This window comes from Carcharhinus amblyrhynchos, chromosome 12 (assembly GCF_965287045.1).
Source record: "Carcharhinus amblyrhynchos chromosome 12, sCarAmb.v2.hapA, whole genome shotgun sequence".
Lineage (NCBI taxonomy): Eukaryota > Metazoa > Chordata > Chondrichthyes > Carcharhiniformes > Carcharhinidae > Carcharhinus > Carcharhinus amblyrhynchos.
Window position 1 is genome coordinate 57,149,049 of NC_137335.1, and position 16,340 is coordinate 57,165,388.

Here is a 16,340-nt window from a genome sequence, read left to right on the forward strand (position 1 = left end):
TACTGACGGTTGTGACTTGAAAATAATCCCCACCACCACACATTCTGCCCACTCAGATTACGAGGGAGAAGGAAGGTACAATGTCTCAACCACTGAGAAATCATACCATTACAGAATGATGCACTGCCCCATACCCACCCGAATATTTATTTCAGTCCAAGGCGGTTGGTTACTATTGCACAAGCCCAAATGTTAGAAAGCTACAGATCCACTTTGTGAGCATTTACAAGAATATAAGGAGTCAGAATTGGCCCCCATCGAACACCTAGCAGAGGTAGTAAGAGAGCTCGGTCAGTCTGTCAAACTCTTTAGAAGACAAAATTGAAGTTCTTGAGACAGACATGGAGCAGGAATTACAAAGTCTGAACTGTGGGAGGGCTGGGATTGGAAAACAAATGTTATAATCCACCCTGGATTTAAGTAATTTCTCACATCTGGTGAGGGTTCAGCTAGTACTAGCCCTGACCTGGAGAGGGACTAACATGTTGATCCTGCAGATGATACACACTGCGAGAAAGGGTGACAGCAGGAGTCAAAGAATATCAGAAGGCAATAATGACACAGAGACAAGATAATTTGAGACATTAATTTAATTTAAACTACCTGAATTCCCAAAAACTGACTGGTCAGCACATAACGAGCAGGGAATACCAGGCAACCAAAAAGGGTAGGGGAAGGCGATGGCCTAGTGATATTATCGCTAGACTATTAATTCAGAAACTTAGCTAATATTCTAGGGACCCGGGTTCAGATCACCGCAGATGGTGGAATTTGTATACAATAAAATATATCTGGAATTAAGAACACACAGGAAATCATTATCGATTGTCAGAAAACTTATTTGGTTCACTAATGTCCTTTAGGGAAGGAAATCTGCTGTCCTTACTTGGTCTGGCCTGTGTGTGACTCCAGATCCACAATAATGTGGTTGACTCTAAACTGCCCTCCAAGGGCAACAAGAGATGAGCAATAAATGCTGGCCAGCCAGCTACACCCATGTCCCATGAATGAATAAACAAAATATCCATATAAGATTAGGTATTATGATTGGTCAATTAATGGAACAAGGGGTTGTCCATTACTGAAAGGGGGACTGTTAGAGTAAAAAATAGCAGAGGCACCTGCAGTACATTTTGAGTTACAAATTGGATGAATACATCTCTATAGGATATGTAACTTTTAATACACCAAGACACCTAAAATGGAAGGTTGCTAATTGTTACAGGAAGCTTCATGGAATCTATAAGCTTGGCTAAAAACGAATGGCACAAGTTCAGCTGTTCTTATCATATAGCTTGCAGATTATAGTTTATTTCAAATAAAGAACATAAACAACAGGTAAGAATGTGCTGAGCAGGAAGTCCCATTGTTCATACCCAAGGCTGGTAGTGATGGGCCTGCAACTTGCCTCCAAGCTATCTGGTGCAAGACATGAACAGATCGCGCATCCCCATCATGGCTATCTGCCAATATTGGATTAATGTATAATGCATGTAATCTATAACTATTATGATTGGATTGTGTCCAGCCGGAATGGGCTGAGTGACTGTAGAAGTGATGATTTTCTTGTTCAGTGGAGATGCATATGGTTCTGATGCATGACATCTTCCCGCTGGCGGAAGAGCTTAATAAACTGTTTGACAATTGGAACAGACCCAGGCGTTGAGTGATTCTTTCAAATTAATTCACACTAACAGTTCTGTCATTTTAGCTTAGCCATTGCCTTGCACAAGTGTATCAGTACCTCTTTAGGTGTTCTGTGCTCTTATTTATAATACTGAAAATACTATTTTTTATGGTTTATCTCTTTGCATTTGCATTTTCAGGAAATTACATATTTGAGCTTCTGTCTTTGCTAATCCCACCCTTCAGCATCTTCCATTGAACGTACACTCCTTTTTCTTGGTTTTTCTATCAAAATGCATTACCTCATATAGAAACATAGAAGATAGGAGCAGGCCTTCGAGCTTCCTCCGCCATTCAGCACAATCATGGCTGATTGTCTAATTCAATTGCCTAATTTTGCTTTCTCCCCGTAACTTGTGATTCCACTGCCTCTTGAATACATTCAATGTTCTGGCATTAACTATTTCCTGTGGTAACGAATTCCACAGGCTCACCACTCTGAGTGAAGAAACATCTCCTCACCTGTCCTAAATCGTCTACCCCGAATCCTCAGACTGTGACTCCTGGTTCTTGGCTTCACCAAGGCCCTATATAAGTGCAACATTGCATCCCTGTTCCCTTTTGTCGAAACCTCTCCCAATGAAGGCCGACATACTATTTGCCTTCTTTGCTGCCGGCAGCACCTGCATGCTTACCTTCACAACTAGTGCACAAGGACACCCAGGTTCCACTGCACTCCCCTCTCCCTTTCTGCAGCATTCAGATAGTAATCCGCCTTCTTGTTTTTGCTTCCAAGGTGAATAACCTCACATTTATCTAAATTATTGACTTGCCATTGATTTGCCCACTTACCCAATCTGTCCAGATCATGAAGGATTTCTGCATCCTCGTCACAGTTCACCCTCCCACCCAACTTTGAGATGCTACATTTTGTTCCCTCTTCCAAATCATTTATGTTGTGAATAGCTGGGGTCCCAGAACTGATCCCTGTGGCACCCCACTAGTTACTGACTGCCAATTTGAAGAGAACCCATTAATTTCTACTCTTTGTTTCCTTTCTGCCAAACAGTTTTCTATCCATCCAAATACACTTCACCCTATCCCAAGTGCTTTAGTCTTGCCTATTTCTATATTAAGTTTATTTGGCACCTGTCTTGGCTAAGTCCATTCCGTTCCTCCTTATTGTTTGCCTAATTTTGTTAAGAGTTATGTCAATAAGGTAATTTCCATAGTTACACAGAGTTCGCTATTAACATAAAACCAGATTAACCAAAACAGAATTAATAATTGACCCAGTATTTATTTATAACACATTGGAGATGAGGCAGAAATTCTGCTTTTATAATACTTAGATAGCAGCAGCCTGTGCCTCATACAGGCAGTCAGCAAGGTTGGCTTAGCCCATGTCTCCCATTCCTGATCTCTCATCCTCTCCTAAGCTATTGTCTACATTACCTTAGTTACAAAAAACTGTAATTGTTGGGTTTTAGTTATCTCTAATTCAGATTATTTGAAGATGTTAAAAATTTCATTAATTTCCAATCTATTACAAGTGTTTATATTTTAGTAGCTCCACCTTTTGCTTTATTTAGTAGTTTAACCCAAATTTTGACACATTTGAGGGTGCGGCCTGCAAGTGCAGTGAAGTGGTAAGTTTTATATTTTTCTGATTATCGGGTATGCAGCCTGGATAATCCAACACAAAGGTAAAACAATTTTACAAGAGGAGTGAGCTATTTAATTTAAAATAAATAGCATAAGCAGTTCCATTGAGAATGTTCATTGACTTTAAATGTCTGGTTTTCCTTCATTTTTAGGAGAATGCATGCTCCAAACAGGTTCCTTAATATGTTCTGGTAGCTTTTCTAACATGGTCTGAAAAGGCAAGAATAGTTTAATGCATTACAGGCATATGTGTCAGACATAATTTGTTAGATTAACTTGTACAAATACCAACACAAGACTGACCTTGGTCACCTCCATAGCAAGCCCTTCTGGAAGATTGCGTTGGATATATTCCAAGTAGACATTAGCAGTGCTCCCAGTCAGATGTTTGATCTAGTAGATAGCGCATAACTATTAAAAGTAAGCCTGAATTCAATCATACAACAAGCACAGATTTCTAAACTGCTCTCAATTTAACAATTCAGTTGTATCCCCACAAAAAAAATTAGGTACCAGTAAAGTTTTTTTTCTTTCAATTTGAGGATTTGTAAAGTGACTCAAATTGAGAGAAGCTCATCGATCAACAGTATGCAAGTATACAAATGAACTGTTCCTTCAAGAACTGCCATGAACTGTGCAGAATTCATTAACAAAAGGCAACAAATACTGATCATTTGACACGGGGAAAACATTGACAAAAGCAAGTCGATTCATTGGCAAATAAAAAGTTTATTAATGAAGTATATAATGGGTCTATGTGACAAAATATATTAATTTTTGTTAACTTGACAGAATGTACTGGATCTCACTATTTTAAATCAATAAATTAATCAACACTTTCATTTAGCCAATCCATTCTCATAATCTCTTCACGTATCTAGAATTTTTTTGTCGAATAAGCTGAAAGTTTATAGTAAGATATCCACTCTACCCTAACTTTCTAGCTGATGTTTCGCCTTCTACTTGCCTCTATGCATCTGTAGTATGTTCTCATCTCATATTGAACTCTGTGCTTCTTGAAAATGTGAACAGATTTGAGAAGTGTCATTCTATCAATTTTCCTTGTAGGCTCATACCTAAAAATAGTTAAATTAGATTCACTTCACAAAATGTTATTTAAAACCGCAGGACATAAAATTTTCTTTTATTGATTTTTACAAGTGCAATGTTCCAAGGCTGTATATAAAAATCAAAACAACAGGTTTCAATGTTGTTGCAAAGATATGTTCTGTAGGGGAGGGTGGGGAAAACTAGAAAAAAGTAAAAACCAATAACAATGCAGGCAAAACTGATATACTTAGAGTTTCGTGGCAGATTTGCCAATGTAATCAGTAGAACGTATGAAAAAACAGCTAATCACACACATAGCCATTCTCCATGGTTTCCACTGATTTTCAATCAAAGTTCCAGCATGAGATTTGGCAAATTGCATAGGAATTATTTTGTATAAAACACATCTTTCTTTTTTTCGTCACTGGTTCATTGGGTCAGGGTAAAATGTGAATTATACTAAATGTAAAGGGAAATAATCAACTTACTTGAATGAAAATAACCTCCACATTTGAACACCAGATGTATAATTTGTGTTTATATTTTATGTTTGTGACACTTGAAACCACAAAATGGTTTAACCCTCACTTTGCTGAGCTTTTGATCTGAGCTGCATAGTTGTGAGACAACTTTAGTCTGCAACCAAATGGCTTGTGACTACACTATGCTGAAAATGGGTACTCAGGATGGAACGAAAATGATATGAACACGACATCGAGTATTGTAAGAGATTGTAGCGTAGGCATGAATTTGACTTTGCTATGAGAATGAAACACTGAATTGACTGAAAGTTTAAAGAGTTATTTTTTCATTGCTATTTTATGTACTGTATACCAAACACTTAGTGGCCATGTGGTGAAGGAGGTATTTGTTCCAATACAACAGTGCCATTAATAATGTAGACCAGATAAAACGCACAGAAATTCTCTTTGTCATTGCAGTGCAATAGAATGAAAGGAAAACATGTCCAATTTTGAAAAGAATCCACTTGGCAAATTAAATCCAAGGGAATTGCTTGCAACAACAATTAAGTACTTACACTTTATCAACAGTGATATTCAGCTCTTTAGCAGCAAGTGTGGCAAAATACTCATAGCTATCCAGTACAGTTTTATCATGGCCCTTCACCAAAACAAAGATCCTCTTGTACAATGTATCTGGCTCATCTGTTACTTCTGCCTGCATTAACATAAATTCATAAAGCATGACAAACAAAATTACTTATTGCCGAGATATATTCTTTAAAATGAAAAATTCTCAAGTTTCAAAGCAGCCAACTATTCCAATTTACACCATTCATAAACACTAAAGCAAATAAAAAATAACTGGATAATGTTTTAACCTAGCCTTCCCATCTATTACTTAGAAGAAAGAGTTTCATAGAGCACAATTCACATTGCAGAACAATTTTAAATTAATCACAGTCAATTAATTACTTTTGAAGTCACTGTTTTTAGGCAAGTGCATTGATCAAGACTCCAACAAATAAAAGACAGTTCACCTATTTGGCTGAGAAATTAACTTTGCCCAAGATATCAGCTCTTTCTCAGAAAATATCAATCTCAAACAGGGAGACAAGCCATCAGTATAATAGTACCTTATCTGAAAGATGATACCCCTAACAATGCAGGACCCTTCAGAACTGCATGAATATCTGCTTGACTGACATGTTGATTTTGAAGCATCAATTGAGTTTTATTAAAAACCTACAAATAAAGATTTCTTAATGTACATCTGCCAGCTTGACTGCACATTTTTTTTAAAAGATTTCCAGTAAACTACTGACGACTTCCTGTTACTAAAAATGATTCTGCCTCTTAAGATAATCTGCTCCTGGTCTTTGTATAGGTCTATGATTTGGATACAGATTTAGAGGGAATGGAATTGAAATTTGCAGATGATTCCAAATTCAGAAACTGAAAAGGGATAGTGATAAGATGGAGCAATAGGGATAAAGATTCACAGGATGTTAAAGCAGCATTTCAGGTTGATAAGAAAACTTTATCCTCAGAAATATTAAATATAAAAGCAAAGCAGTAATTCTGAACCTATATTTTCTGGTTAGTAGGAGAAAATATAAATACGAATACTTGAAAAAAGGTCCTTTTTGTTAGAACTTTGGGTGTGTTTAGAATCAAAGAATCTTTGCAGTACAGAAAGAAGCCATTTGGCACATTGAGCCTGCACCGACAACAATCCCACCTTATCCCACATATTTACACTGCTAATTCCTCCCGAAACTATGGTCAATTTATCACGTCTGATCAACCTAACCTGCATATCTTTGGATTGTGGGAGAAAACTGGAGCACCCAGAGAAACCCACGCAGATACAAGGAGAATATGCAAACTCCACACACACAGTCATCCAAGCCAGGAATCAAACCTTGTGAGATAGCAGTGCTAACCACTGTGCCACCATGCCGTCCTTTAAAATTATGGAAGGATGGGACAAAAGCAGACTAATTGCAATAATTAAGAACATAAGAAATAGGAGCAGGAGGAGGCCATCTAGCCCTTCGAGCCTGCCCCGCCATTCAGTAAGATCATGGCTGATCTGAAGTGGATCAGTTCCACTTTCCCACTTTCTCCCCATAACCCTTAATTCCCTTGTCTATCAGAAACCTATCTACCCATGACTTAAATATATTCAGCGAGGTAGCCCCCACCACTTCTATGGGCAGAGAATTCCAGAGACTCACAACCCTTTGAGTGAAGAAGTTCCTCCTCAACTCCAATCTAAACTGCCCCCCCCCCCACCTTATTTTGAGGCTGTGCCCTCTAGTTCTGCTATCCTTTCTAAGCAGGAAGAATCTCTCTACCTCTACCCTATCTATCCCCTTCATTATCTTATATGTCTCTATAAGATCCCCCCTCAGCCTTCTAAACTCCAACAAGTACAGACCCAGTCTATTCAATCTCTCCTCATAGGCTAATGCCCTCATCTCCGGTATCAGCCTAGTGAACCTTCTCTGCACTCCCTCCAAGACCAATATATCCTTCCACAAATACGGCGACCAAAACTGCACACAGTATTCCAGTACTCCAATTGAGGGAACTGGATCGAGGAGTCATTGGGACAAAATTAAATGCATGTAATTTGGAATAGAGGACTGGAGAAACTTCCTTATATAAAGTTTTGCAGCTGTGAAATTCATATCCAGTGTTACTGATTGTTGCAGAACAACTTCAACGTTCAAGATCAGATTAGATAGGTGGATAAAGGATAGGGGAATGGGCTGAGTAAATGTATTACCTGCGGTGTTATTTGCTCACATGCAAACTCAAACTGATTGGCCTTTTTGGTGTTGTAACAAATACACTGTTACAAATTTGGACAAGCATCATTCATATTTTTATACAAACAACATTTTCTAAAAGATGCCCTTAGAAAAGTACATAATTATATATGAAGAACTATGAAAGTACAATTGGATATTTTCTATGCTGATTGCCGAAGAATTAAGTGAATAAAAATCTTGCATCTGAAATGTAAGTCTAGCTTTCATGAAAATTTAACCAGAAGACATACAGTGCAGGTCCCAACAGACTAGGGGGCTACCAAAACAATTAATGAAATATGCTAGAAAACTTACCAGGGGAGCTGTGATATAGTGTGGAGACCCCAGATGGATCCTTGCTGACAGTGGCAATGTTGGTCTTTTACTGCAGTGAAGCAAAAATACTTTATATAATGATGCAGTGCAACTGAATTTTCCAAAAAGCTAAAATACGGCTTTCCTAGTTTGACAATTAACAAGTAGAAGGCATTGTGGAATTGGTGGGTTCCCAGAGGGTGAGCTGAAATATGATATTTTATCATTGTGATGCATCCATAAGAAAGATGAGAACAGAAAACAGAAATGTGAATTATAGTTGCAAAAACCATTTAAAAAGTTAAAAGATGAATTTACACCTGGCTTGAATTGTGCAACTCTTTATCATTTGTTTTAACTTTTTCCTTCTGTGGTCTGCTCCAACTTGTAGATTTCCCTAATAATTTTGTCTTGATGTGGAATTGCCAGCATTGGACTAGGGTAGGCACAGTAAGTAGTCTCACAACACCAGGTTAAAGTCCAACAGGTTTATTTGGTAGCACAAGCTTTGAGTACTGCTCCTTCATCAGATGAGGCACTTAGCTGATGAAGGAACTGCTCTTTGAAAGCTCATGCTACCAAATAAACCTGTTGGACTTCAACCTGGTGTTGTGAGACTATTTATTGAACTTTGTCTTCGTTAGAAAAAATGTGGATTGATTATAATGTTCGACAAGTCCCTTCACTATTTCCCAACCTTTTACTTCCTTGTCCCAAACCAGGCTTAACTCCCTCTTTCATTACACATCCACTGCCTCCATATTGTCTGACAGCTTACCAACATCCAGTCTTGGATGAGCCAAAATTTCTTCCAGTTAAGCATTGGTTGACAAAAGCTATTGTCTTTGGTGCGTACAACAAACTCCTGTGCCTAAACCACCAATTCCACCCTTCTCTCTGATCACCGTCTCAGGCTGAATCAGATTACCTTAAACCTGAGCTTTCCAACCAACATTCTTTCCTTCTCTAACTGCCACTGACAGAAAAACACTCATCTCTGCCCCTATATCAGCTCATCAGCTAATGTAACCAATCTCCAAACTCAAATACTTCAACACTCTTCTGGCTGGCTACACATTTTCCATCCTACATAAACTGAGTTCACCCAAAACTCTGCTGTCTGTATTCTAACTCGTACAAAGGCATGCATTACATTTGTGCTCATTAATCTACATTTGCTCCCAGTCCAACAATAACTCAATGTTAAAATTCTCATATTTGGGTTTAAATTCTCCCATGGCCTCACCTGTAAGTCCAAGTCTACAACTCTCTGAAAACCAGGTATTTCTCCAACTCTGTCTTAATGTACTCCCCTCATTTCCTTTACTTCATCAGTGCTGCTGGGGCCCTCTGGACTCAAACCTCTCTGCCTCCCTTCCATTAAAATCAACCATTTTGACCACACTTCTGGTCACCTTTCCAAATGCCTCTCTTCTGTGGCTTAGTCTCAGTTTTTGTCTGATTACACTCCTTGCAACATTTTAGTACATTAAAAGTTCTATATAATGCGAGTTGATGTTGCTTAACTATGAATGACAGAAGGGTAACTGTATAGGTTACATAAAAGCCTGTTAATTGACATTTGCACGTTCATTCACAATCCCTGCTATAATGACGCGGCCCAGCCTCCAGAGGAACAGGACAATATCCAATCTTGACCAACAGATATGATTCACACCACATAATTCTTGTCTAAATAACCATCTTCAATAATAAGAGCCAAAACAGAAAACGGTGGAAAATCTCACAGGTCTGACAGCATCTGTGGGGAGAGAATAAACCCAACGTTGAGTCGAGATGCCCCTTCGTCAGAGCTGATTTGTTTCAGATTCCAGCATCCACAGTATTTTGACTTTCTGCTTCAACAATAAGAGGTTCAATCCAATACCATGACCTTCAATGGCATTACTATGGTCATGTTACCCCATTATCAACATCCTGGGATTCAGCATTGAACAGAAGCTTATCTGGATCAGCAAACTTAACAAGTTCACAATGAATAAATAGTAATACAAATGAACCTGATTATTGCACACACCACTGGTATTTCTTGTGCTTGGCAACATTAATATGCGATAGTTGTATCCAGCATCATTAGGGCTGGCTGAGTTCAAATTACTCCACAGATGCAGATTGAAGTGTTACTATTTCATGAAGGAACATTCGTAATTAGGACTCCCTTAAAACAATTATATTACATATTTTATTTCTACTAATTTGTTTGACAATGTAGGTATGATGGAGCTTAGTTAGAAACAGCAGGAAAATGATTAATACAAGACACATCTGAGTGTCATTTCTGCATTTACTTAAGTTTCCTTATACGTTGTGCACAGCGATTCCTTCAAATCAATTGTCATAATGCCAATTGTGCATATAACCATATCCAGCAAAAACAAATTTAAGATTAGAATTTTAATTTAGACTTGTAGAGCAATACACCATAAATGAAATGTTGGTGAGGATATGAAGGAATCTCAAGAGCAAACCACTTTAGAACTGTGTCCTGCAGTCTCTGAATTTGCTCTGACAGCTCTTGAGCTCCAATTACTCTATATGGTACCACTTTGCACAGTTATTGTATAGATACACCTTAAAGATTCTTTAATTTTTGAAAGGCAAATTGATAGGAAATATTCTTAATGAAGTCAGTTAACATCTTTGAACTTACCAAGAGTGTATTGTTATACCATGGCTGGCATAATTCAAAACTGGAATTCGATTAACCTGAAAATCAAAGAGTATGATTTTTTTGAAGTATTGAACATTTTTTTTTTGAATATGTAGCATTATCATTCAAAAGAAAACTGAGCTATTAAGATCCCAAAATATCTTTCTTCTGGCATAACTGAAGTTGCTACAGGACCTCCAGGAATGTTACATTACTTCCTGATAAGGACATTCAAGAGAGATGAAGTTATAACAAACTGAAAGCCTTTTAAATGATTGACATTTCAAGGCAAAAGGACATTTTTTGGGAATGGTAAAGGAAGTGAGGAAATAGTGAATGCGAAGCACAAAGCAGAAGTCGCAGGAACCATCAATGCCCTTGAAAGCGAGAATTTTTAAGTAGACTTGAAAGCAATGATAGAAGTAGTAAGGTGGAATGATTTATGAAGGGAGTTCCAGGGTGCAAGATTGGTTGATTTGGATTGATGGGTTAACCCTAACCCTAATGCTGATGACAGAGTAGAGAACTTTGCCAGAGGAAGGAAGTACTGCTAGGATAAGATCAGAGGAATTTCAAAATGAGCATACAAGGAACTTTAAATGCATGTAATAAGGTGCAGGAACTTAAAGTGAAGATGATATTTTTCAGCATCTCTTTTCATTTACAGGCAATACGGCATGGTAGCGCAGTGGTTAGCACTGCTGCTTCACGACTCCAGGGACCTGGGTTCGATTCTCGGCTTGGGTCATTGTCTGTGTGGAGTTTGCACATTCTCCTCGTATCTGTGTGGGTTTCCTCCGGGTACTCCGGTTTTCTCCCACAGTCCAAAGATGTGCGGGTTAGGTTGATTGGCCATGCTAAAATTGCCCTCAATGTCCTGAGATGCGTACGTTAGGGGATTAGTGGGTAAATACGTAGAGATATGGGGGTAGGGCTTAGGTGGGATTGTGGTCGGTGCAGACTCGATGGGCCGAATGGCCTCTTTATGTACTGTAGGGATTCTATGATTCTAAATGCTGGCCCGCCAGTGATGTCCATGTCCCACAGCTGAATTTTAAAAAAGTAGATGAAGCAGAGGAGTGCAGCATTTAGTTCCAATGACTGGGAATTCGACAATGAGGAAACATAGATCGAAGATTAAAAGTCTGAGATTTACAGCCAACAGCAGGAGAAATAAATGGTAAAGTTGTGAAATACACTGCCTAACTTCTACCATCGGGAAAAAGATAAAAGTCTGAGGTTACAAACTAACAGACTCGAGAACAACTTCCTCCCTGCTGCCACCAGATTTTTGAGTGGACCTACTTTATGTTGATTTTTAACTACACCCTAGCTATGACTGTAACACTACATTCTGCATTTTCTCCTTTCCTGCTCTATGAAGGGTATGCTTTGTATGTATAGCGCACAAGAAACAACACTTTTCACTGTACACTAATACATGTGACAGTAATAAATCAAATCAAATGTCAATATTGTAAGTACGGGTTGGATGTTGGGATCTGGAAACGAAGCGGGAAAGTGGAGGTTGAAAACTGCACCACTGTTTCACACTCTGAACGGATTGGATGTTAAGTCTCAAGTGTCTCAGTCAGCGTCCCGGGCGGCGTCTGAAGCGAGTGACGGTTCCCTAGGTAAGGGGCAATCATGGAGAGGGTGAAATTATCCCAAACACCCGCAGAATGGCCGGCTGGGAGAAGCAGAATGTGTGAAAACGGCGAAGCCTCACCTGGAGCAGCCGCCTGAGGAAACCGGCCGCCGCCATCTTGGTCACAGCACCAGCTAACTTCCGGGTCACCTGGGCACCACTTCCGGGTTGCCGAGAGGACAACAGGAAGTGCTGGGAAATGATGTGTGTGGGAAGAGAGAGCTAATGGCTGTCATCAGAAGGTGTGAATGAAAGCCCCACAGATCCTCACTGTAATTGGCAGAAAGACAACAGCAGCAACTCAAAAAAAGGAAATACACCTGAACAAGATCCTGAATCTCTATCTAATCTGTCTACTTTTATATAACAATAATTATATCCAACTGTACTTCGACTAACGACTGATAATCAGAGATCAATCTTCCAGCTAACCTATAAGACTACATTGTATAACCCAATATCTCTTGCAATTGTTTTGGCCCAACTGGCAGTCCATCTCCTCTTACCATTACTCATTCTCATAGAATTTGCCACAATATCATACATGATCTGAAACGTAGAACCTGGTGAAGTTACGGCAGAGGTCAGAAGATCCCGGAATGGCTCATGCAATAGAAGGTGGTTGCAACTTGAGGGACTTTGGCTCAGAGTCACTGAGTTCAACCAATTTATTTGATAGTAAACTCACAAGCTTTCGGGGTTTGCCCCTTCGTCAGGTGAATGGAGAGTTCAGGCCTCAGACAGAGCATATAACAACTCTATATATAGCTTGCTATAAAGCTTGTGAGTTTACTATCAAATAAATTGGTTGGACTTTAACCTGGTGTTGAGAGACTTCTTACTGTGTTTACCCAAGTCCAATGCCAGCATCTCCACATCAGAGTCATTGAGCCAGAGACTGAACTGCAGCCACTGACACATTAGGGAAGGAGAGTTACCTGGACGCTTTGTTTCAGGAGGCAGTCACACCAGTTAGGTTCTTTTGGTTTGCAAAATGATCAGGGACGGGGTTTGACTGCAGCTGAGGCAGATAATTGGGATCCAGATGGCAGGAGTATTGGCCTCTGCAATTAACCACCAGGTTTAAGGTTCTCGCAGCTTGTTTGGATGAGAATCGGAGCCACAAGGTAGATGAACTGACTTGCCCTAGCACTGTGGTACAGGAAACTATTCAAGTGGGGGGAGGATATAAGAATTTAGTGATAGTAGAGCAGTGGCATTTGACACTATTCTCTGCAACACCAGGTTAAAGTCCAACAGGTTTATTTCGCAGCAAGATCCACTAGCTTTCGGAGCATTGCTCCTTCGTCAGGTAAGTGGGAGTTCTGTTCACAAACAGGGCATATAAAGTCACAAACTCAATTTACAGAATAATGATTAGAATGAGAGTCTTTACAGCTAATCAAGTGTTAAAGGTACAGACAATGTGACTGGAGAGAGCATTAAACATAGGTTAAGAGATGTGTATTGTCTCCAGACAGGAGAGTTAGTGAGATTCTGCAAGTCCAGGCAAGTTGTGGGGGTTATAGATTGTGTGATACGACCCCAAGATCCTGGTGGAGATCGTCCCCACGTGTGCGAAACTTGACTATCAGTCTCTGCTCAGTGACTCTGCGCTGTCGTGTGTCGTGAAGAATGCTTATCCGAAGATCAGAGGCCTCTCCAGTGCCAGGTTGGTTCAAGACATTTGGTCTGGACTGGAGATGAACTTACAGTGGGAGGGAGAGGATCTGGTTTTCCTGGTCCACGTAGGTACCAAGGACATATGCTGAATGGCAAGAGAGGTTCTGCAATAGAATGTTTGAGGAGCTAGCACTAAATTATACAACAGAACCACCAACATGATACTCTCTGAAATAATACCTGAGCCGCCTGTGGAATTTCTTCCCTCAGAGGCTAGTGAATCTGTGGAATTCTTTAATGCAGAGGATTGGAGAGACTGGGTTCTATATTCAAGGTGGAGATGGACAGATTTTAAATCAGTAAGGGAATCAAGGGATTTGGGGAAAGGGGGGGAAGTGGAGTTGGGGGATTATCATATATCAATGGTGGAGCAGACCTAATGGGTCGAATGGTCTACTTTTGTTCTGATAGCTTAAGATTTACTATGGAAAAGGACAAAGAACAATCAAAAATAGAAAGCCAACTTCAACAGGGTAAGAATGGATCTGGACCAAATAAATTGGAATCAAATATTGGTATGAAAATCAGTAGGTGAACAATGGGCCACCTTCAAAGAAGAGATTGTTTGGGCACAGTTGAAGTGTTTTACCTTAAAGAGTAATACAAGAAAGGGCAGGTAAATCCAGAGTTCCCTGGGTGGCAAAAAGAGATTGCGATTAAGATGAAGACAGATTTCTTATGGGTAATACAATGGAGAACAAAACTGAACACAGAAGGTTTAAAGAGGACTTGAAAAGGCAAAGAGGAAGTATGAAATGAGATTGGAAGCCAACAAAGTTTTTTTTACACTCATATAAATAGTAAAAGGAGCAGTAGGGTTAAGCAGTAACCCAAAGGGGATTTATGCATGGAGGCAGGGGTAATTTACCAAGAAGGCAGATGTTACTCAGGTCATGATGAAAGAGGAATTAATACACTAGAAGTTTTAAAATTGAGTAGGACTTTTTAGATAGGCTGTCAATACAAAGATGATAAAACACCAGGACCAAATGAGATGCATCCAAGGATACTGAAAGAAATGACAGTGAAATTATGGAGACAGTGGCCATAATTATTCAATCTTCTTCAGTCTCAGAGGTGGTGCTGGACAACTGGAAATTTGCAAATGTTGCACCCATATTTTAAAAAGGTATAAACATAAGCCCAGAAACTACAGGGCATTCAGTTTAAATTCAGTAGTTGAGGAGCTTCTAGAAACAATAACTGTACAAAATTAATAGTTACATGAACAAATGCAGGTTAATTAAGAAAATCCAACATTGATTTCCTAAGGGAGCTTTTACTTGGAGTTTTCTGAACAGGTAATAAATGAGGACAAAACTGTTGATGTGTTGTACATGGACTTCCAAAAGACATTTGGCACTGTGCCTCACAGCATACTTGTGAGCAAAGTTGAAGCTCATGGAACAAAAGGGGCAGTAGCAACATGGATATAAAATTGGCTGAGTGACAAATAAAGATATTAATCACTAATGGATTTTTTTGGGCTGGAGGAACATTTATAGTAAAGTTCCCCAGGGGGTCAGTGTTGTGACTCTTACGTTTCCTGATGCATATTAATGATCTAGACCTTGATGTACAGGTCATAATTTTAAAATTATGATACAAATGCGTATGGCATGAAACTTGGAAGTATTATGAACTGCGGGGAGGATACAGCAGAACTTCAGAAGGACACAGACTGGTTGGTGGAATAGGTAGACAAGTGGCAAGTGAAGTTCACTCTGGAGAAATGTGCAGAGATCTATAAAAAATAAAGTGTAAATTTTAAAGGAGCTGTTAGATTATTAGAGGGATCTGGGTGTATTTGTTGATTCATTGAATGCAGCCATGCAGGTTAAGACAGCAATTAAAGCATGTACTATCCTAAACTTTATTAAGGTTTGTATAAGACATTTCAGCCTCAGCTGGAGTATTGCATCTAGTTCTAGGCATTGCACTGCAGGAAAGATCTGAAGACATTGGAAAGAGTGCAGCAAAGATTCATGACAATGGTTTCAGGGATGAGGAATTTCAATTATGAAGACAAATTAGAAAAGTTTGAACTATCTTCCTTGGAGAAGGCAAAGATTTGATAGAGATATTCAAAATTATGAGGGGTCTGGACAAAATAGATAGAGAGAAATTGTACACGTGAAAGGATCAAAAACACGAGGGCTCAGATTTAAAGTAATTTGCAAAAGAAGCAAAAGTGACGAGAAAAACATTTTCAAGCAATGAGTGATTAAGGTCTGGATTGCAGTGCCTGAGAGTGTGGTAGAGGTTCTATTGAAGCATTCAAAAGGGAATTAGACTGTTAACCGATAAGGACGAATGCGTAGGAAAAGACTGGGGAATGGCACTTGGTTAATGGCTCATTTAGAGAGCTGGTGCAGACACAATGGGCTGAATGGCCTCATGTG

The 16,340-nt window shown here is 39.3% G+C and overlaps 1 protein-coding gene across 1 annotated transcript; it reads right to left on the reverse strand.

Moving 5' to 3' along the window:
- Positions 1 to 572: 572 nt before the first annotated feature.
- Positions 573 to 12,394, reverse strand: mrps10 (mitochondrial ribosomal protein S10). The gene is made up of 7 exons (XM_080200580.1): positions 12,337 to 12,394; positions 10,608 to 10,663; positions 7,937 to 8,006; positions 5,381 to 5,520; positions 4,259 to 4,367; positions 3,595 to 3,684; positions 573 to 3,501 (listed from the first exon to the last, which is right to left on the reverse strand). The coding sequence occupies exons 1-7, from the start codon at positions 12,370 to 12,372 to the stop codon at positions 3,415 to 3,417; spliced, it is 588 nt and encodes a 195-aa protein (XP_080056706.1). The 5' UTR covers positions 12,373 to 12,394; the 3' UTR covers positions 573 to 3,414.
- Between the last annotated feature and the right edge of the window lie 3,946 nt (positions 12,395 to 16,340).

What these genes read in the sequence shown, in the direction of transcription:
- mrps10 (XM_080200580.1), bottom strand. Translation starts at nt 12,372, where the DNA reads ATGGCGGCGGCCGGTTTCCTCAGGCGGCTGCTCCAG. An exon ending in ACTATATCACAGCTCCCCTG is followed by an intron (nt 5,521 to 7,936) that starts GTAAGTTTTCTA and finishes ATGTTAATGCAG; the next exon opens with GCAGAAGTAACAGATGAGCC. An exon ending in TTGCTATGGAGGTGACCAAG is followed by an intron (nt 3,502 to 3,594) that starts GTCAGTCTTGTG and finishes TTGCCTTTTCAG; the next exon opens with ACCATGTTAGAAAAGCTACC.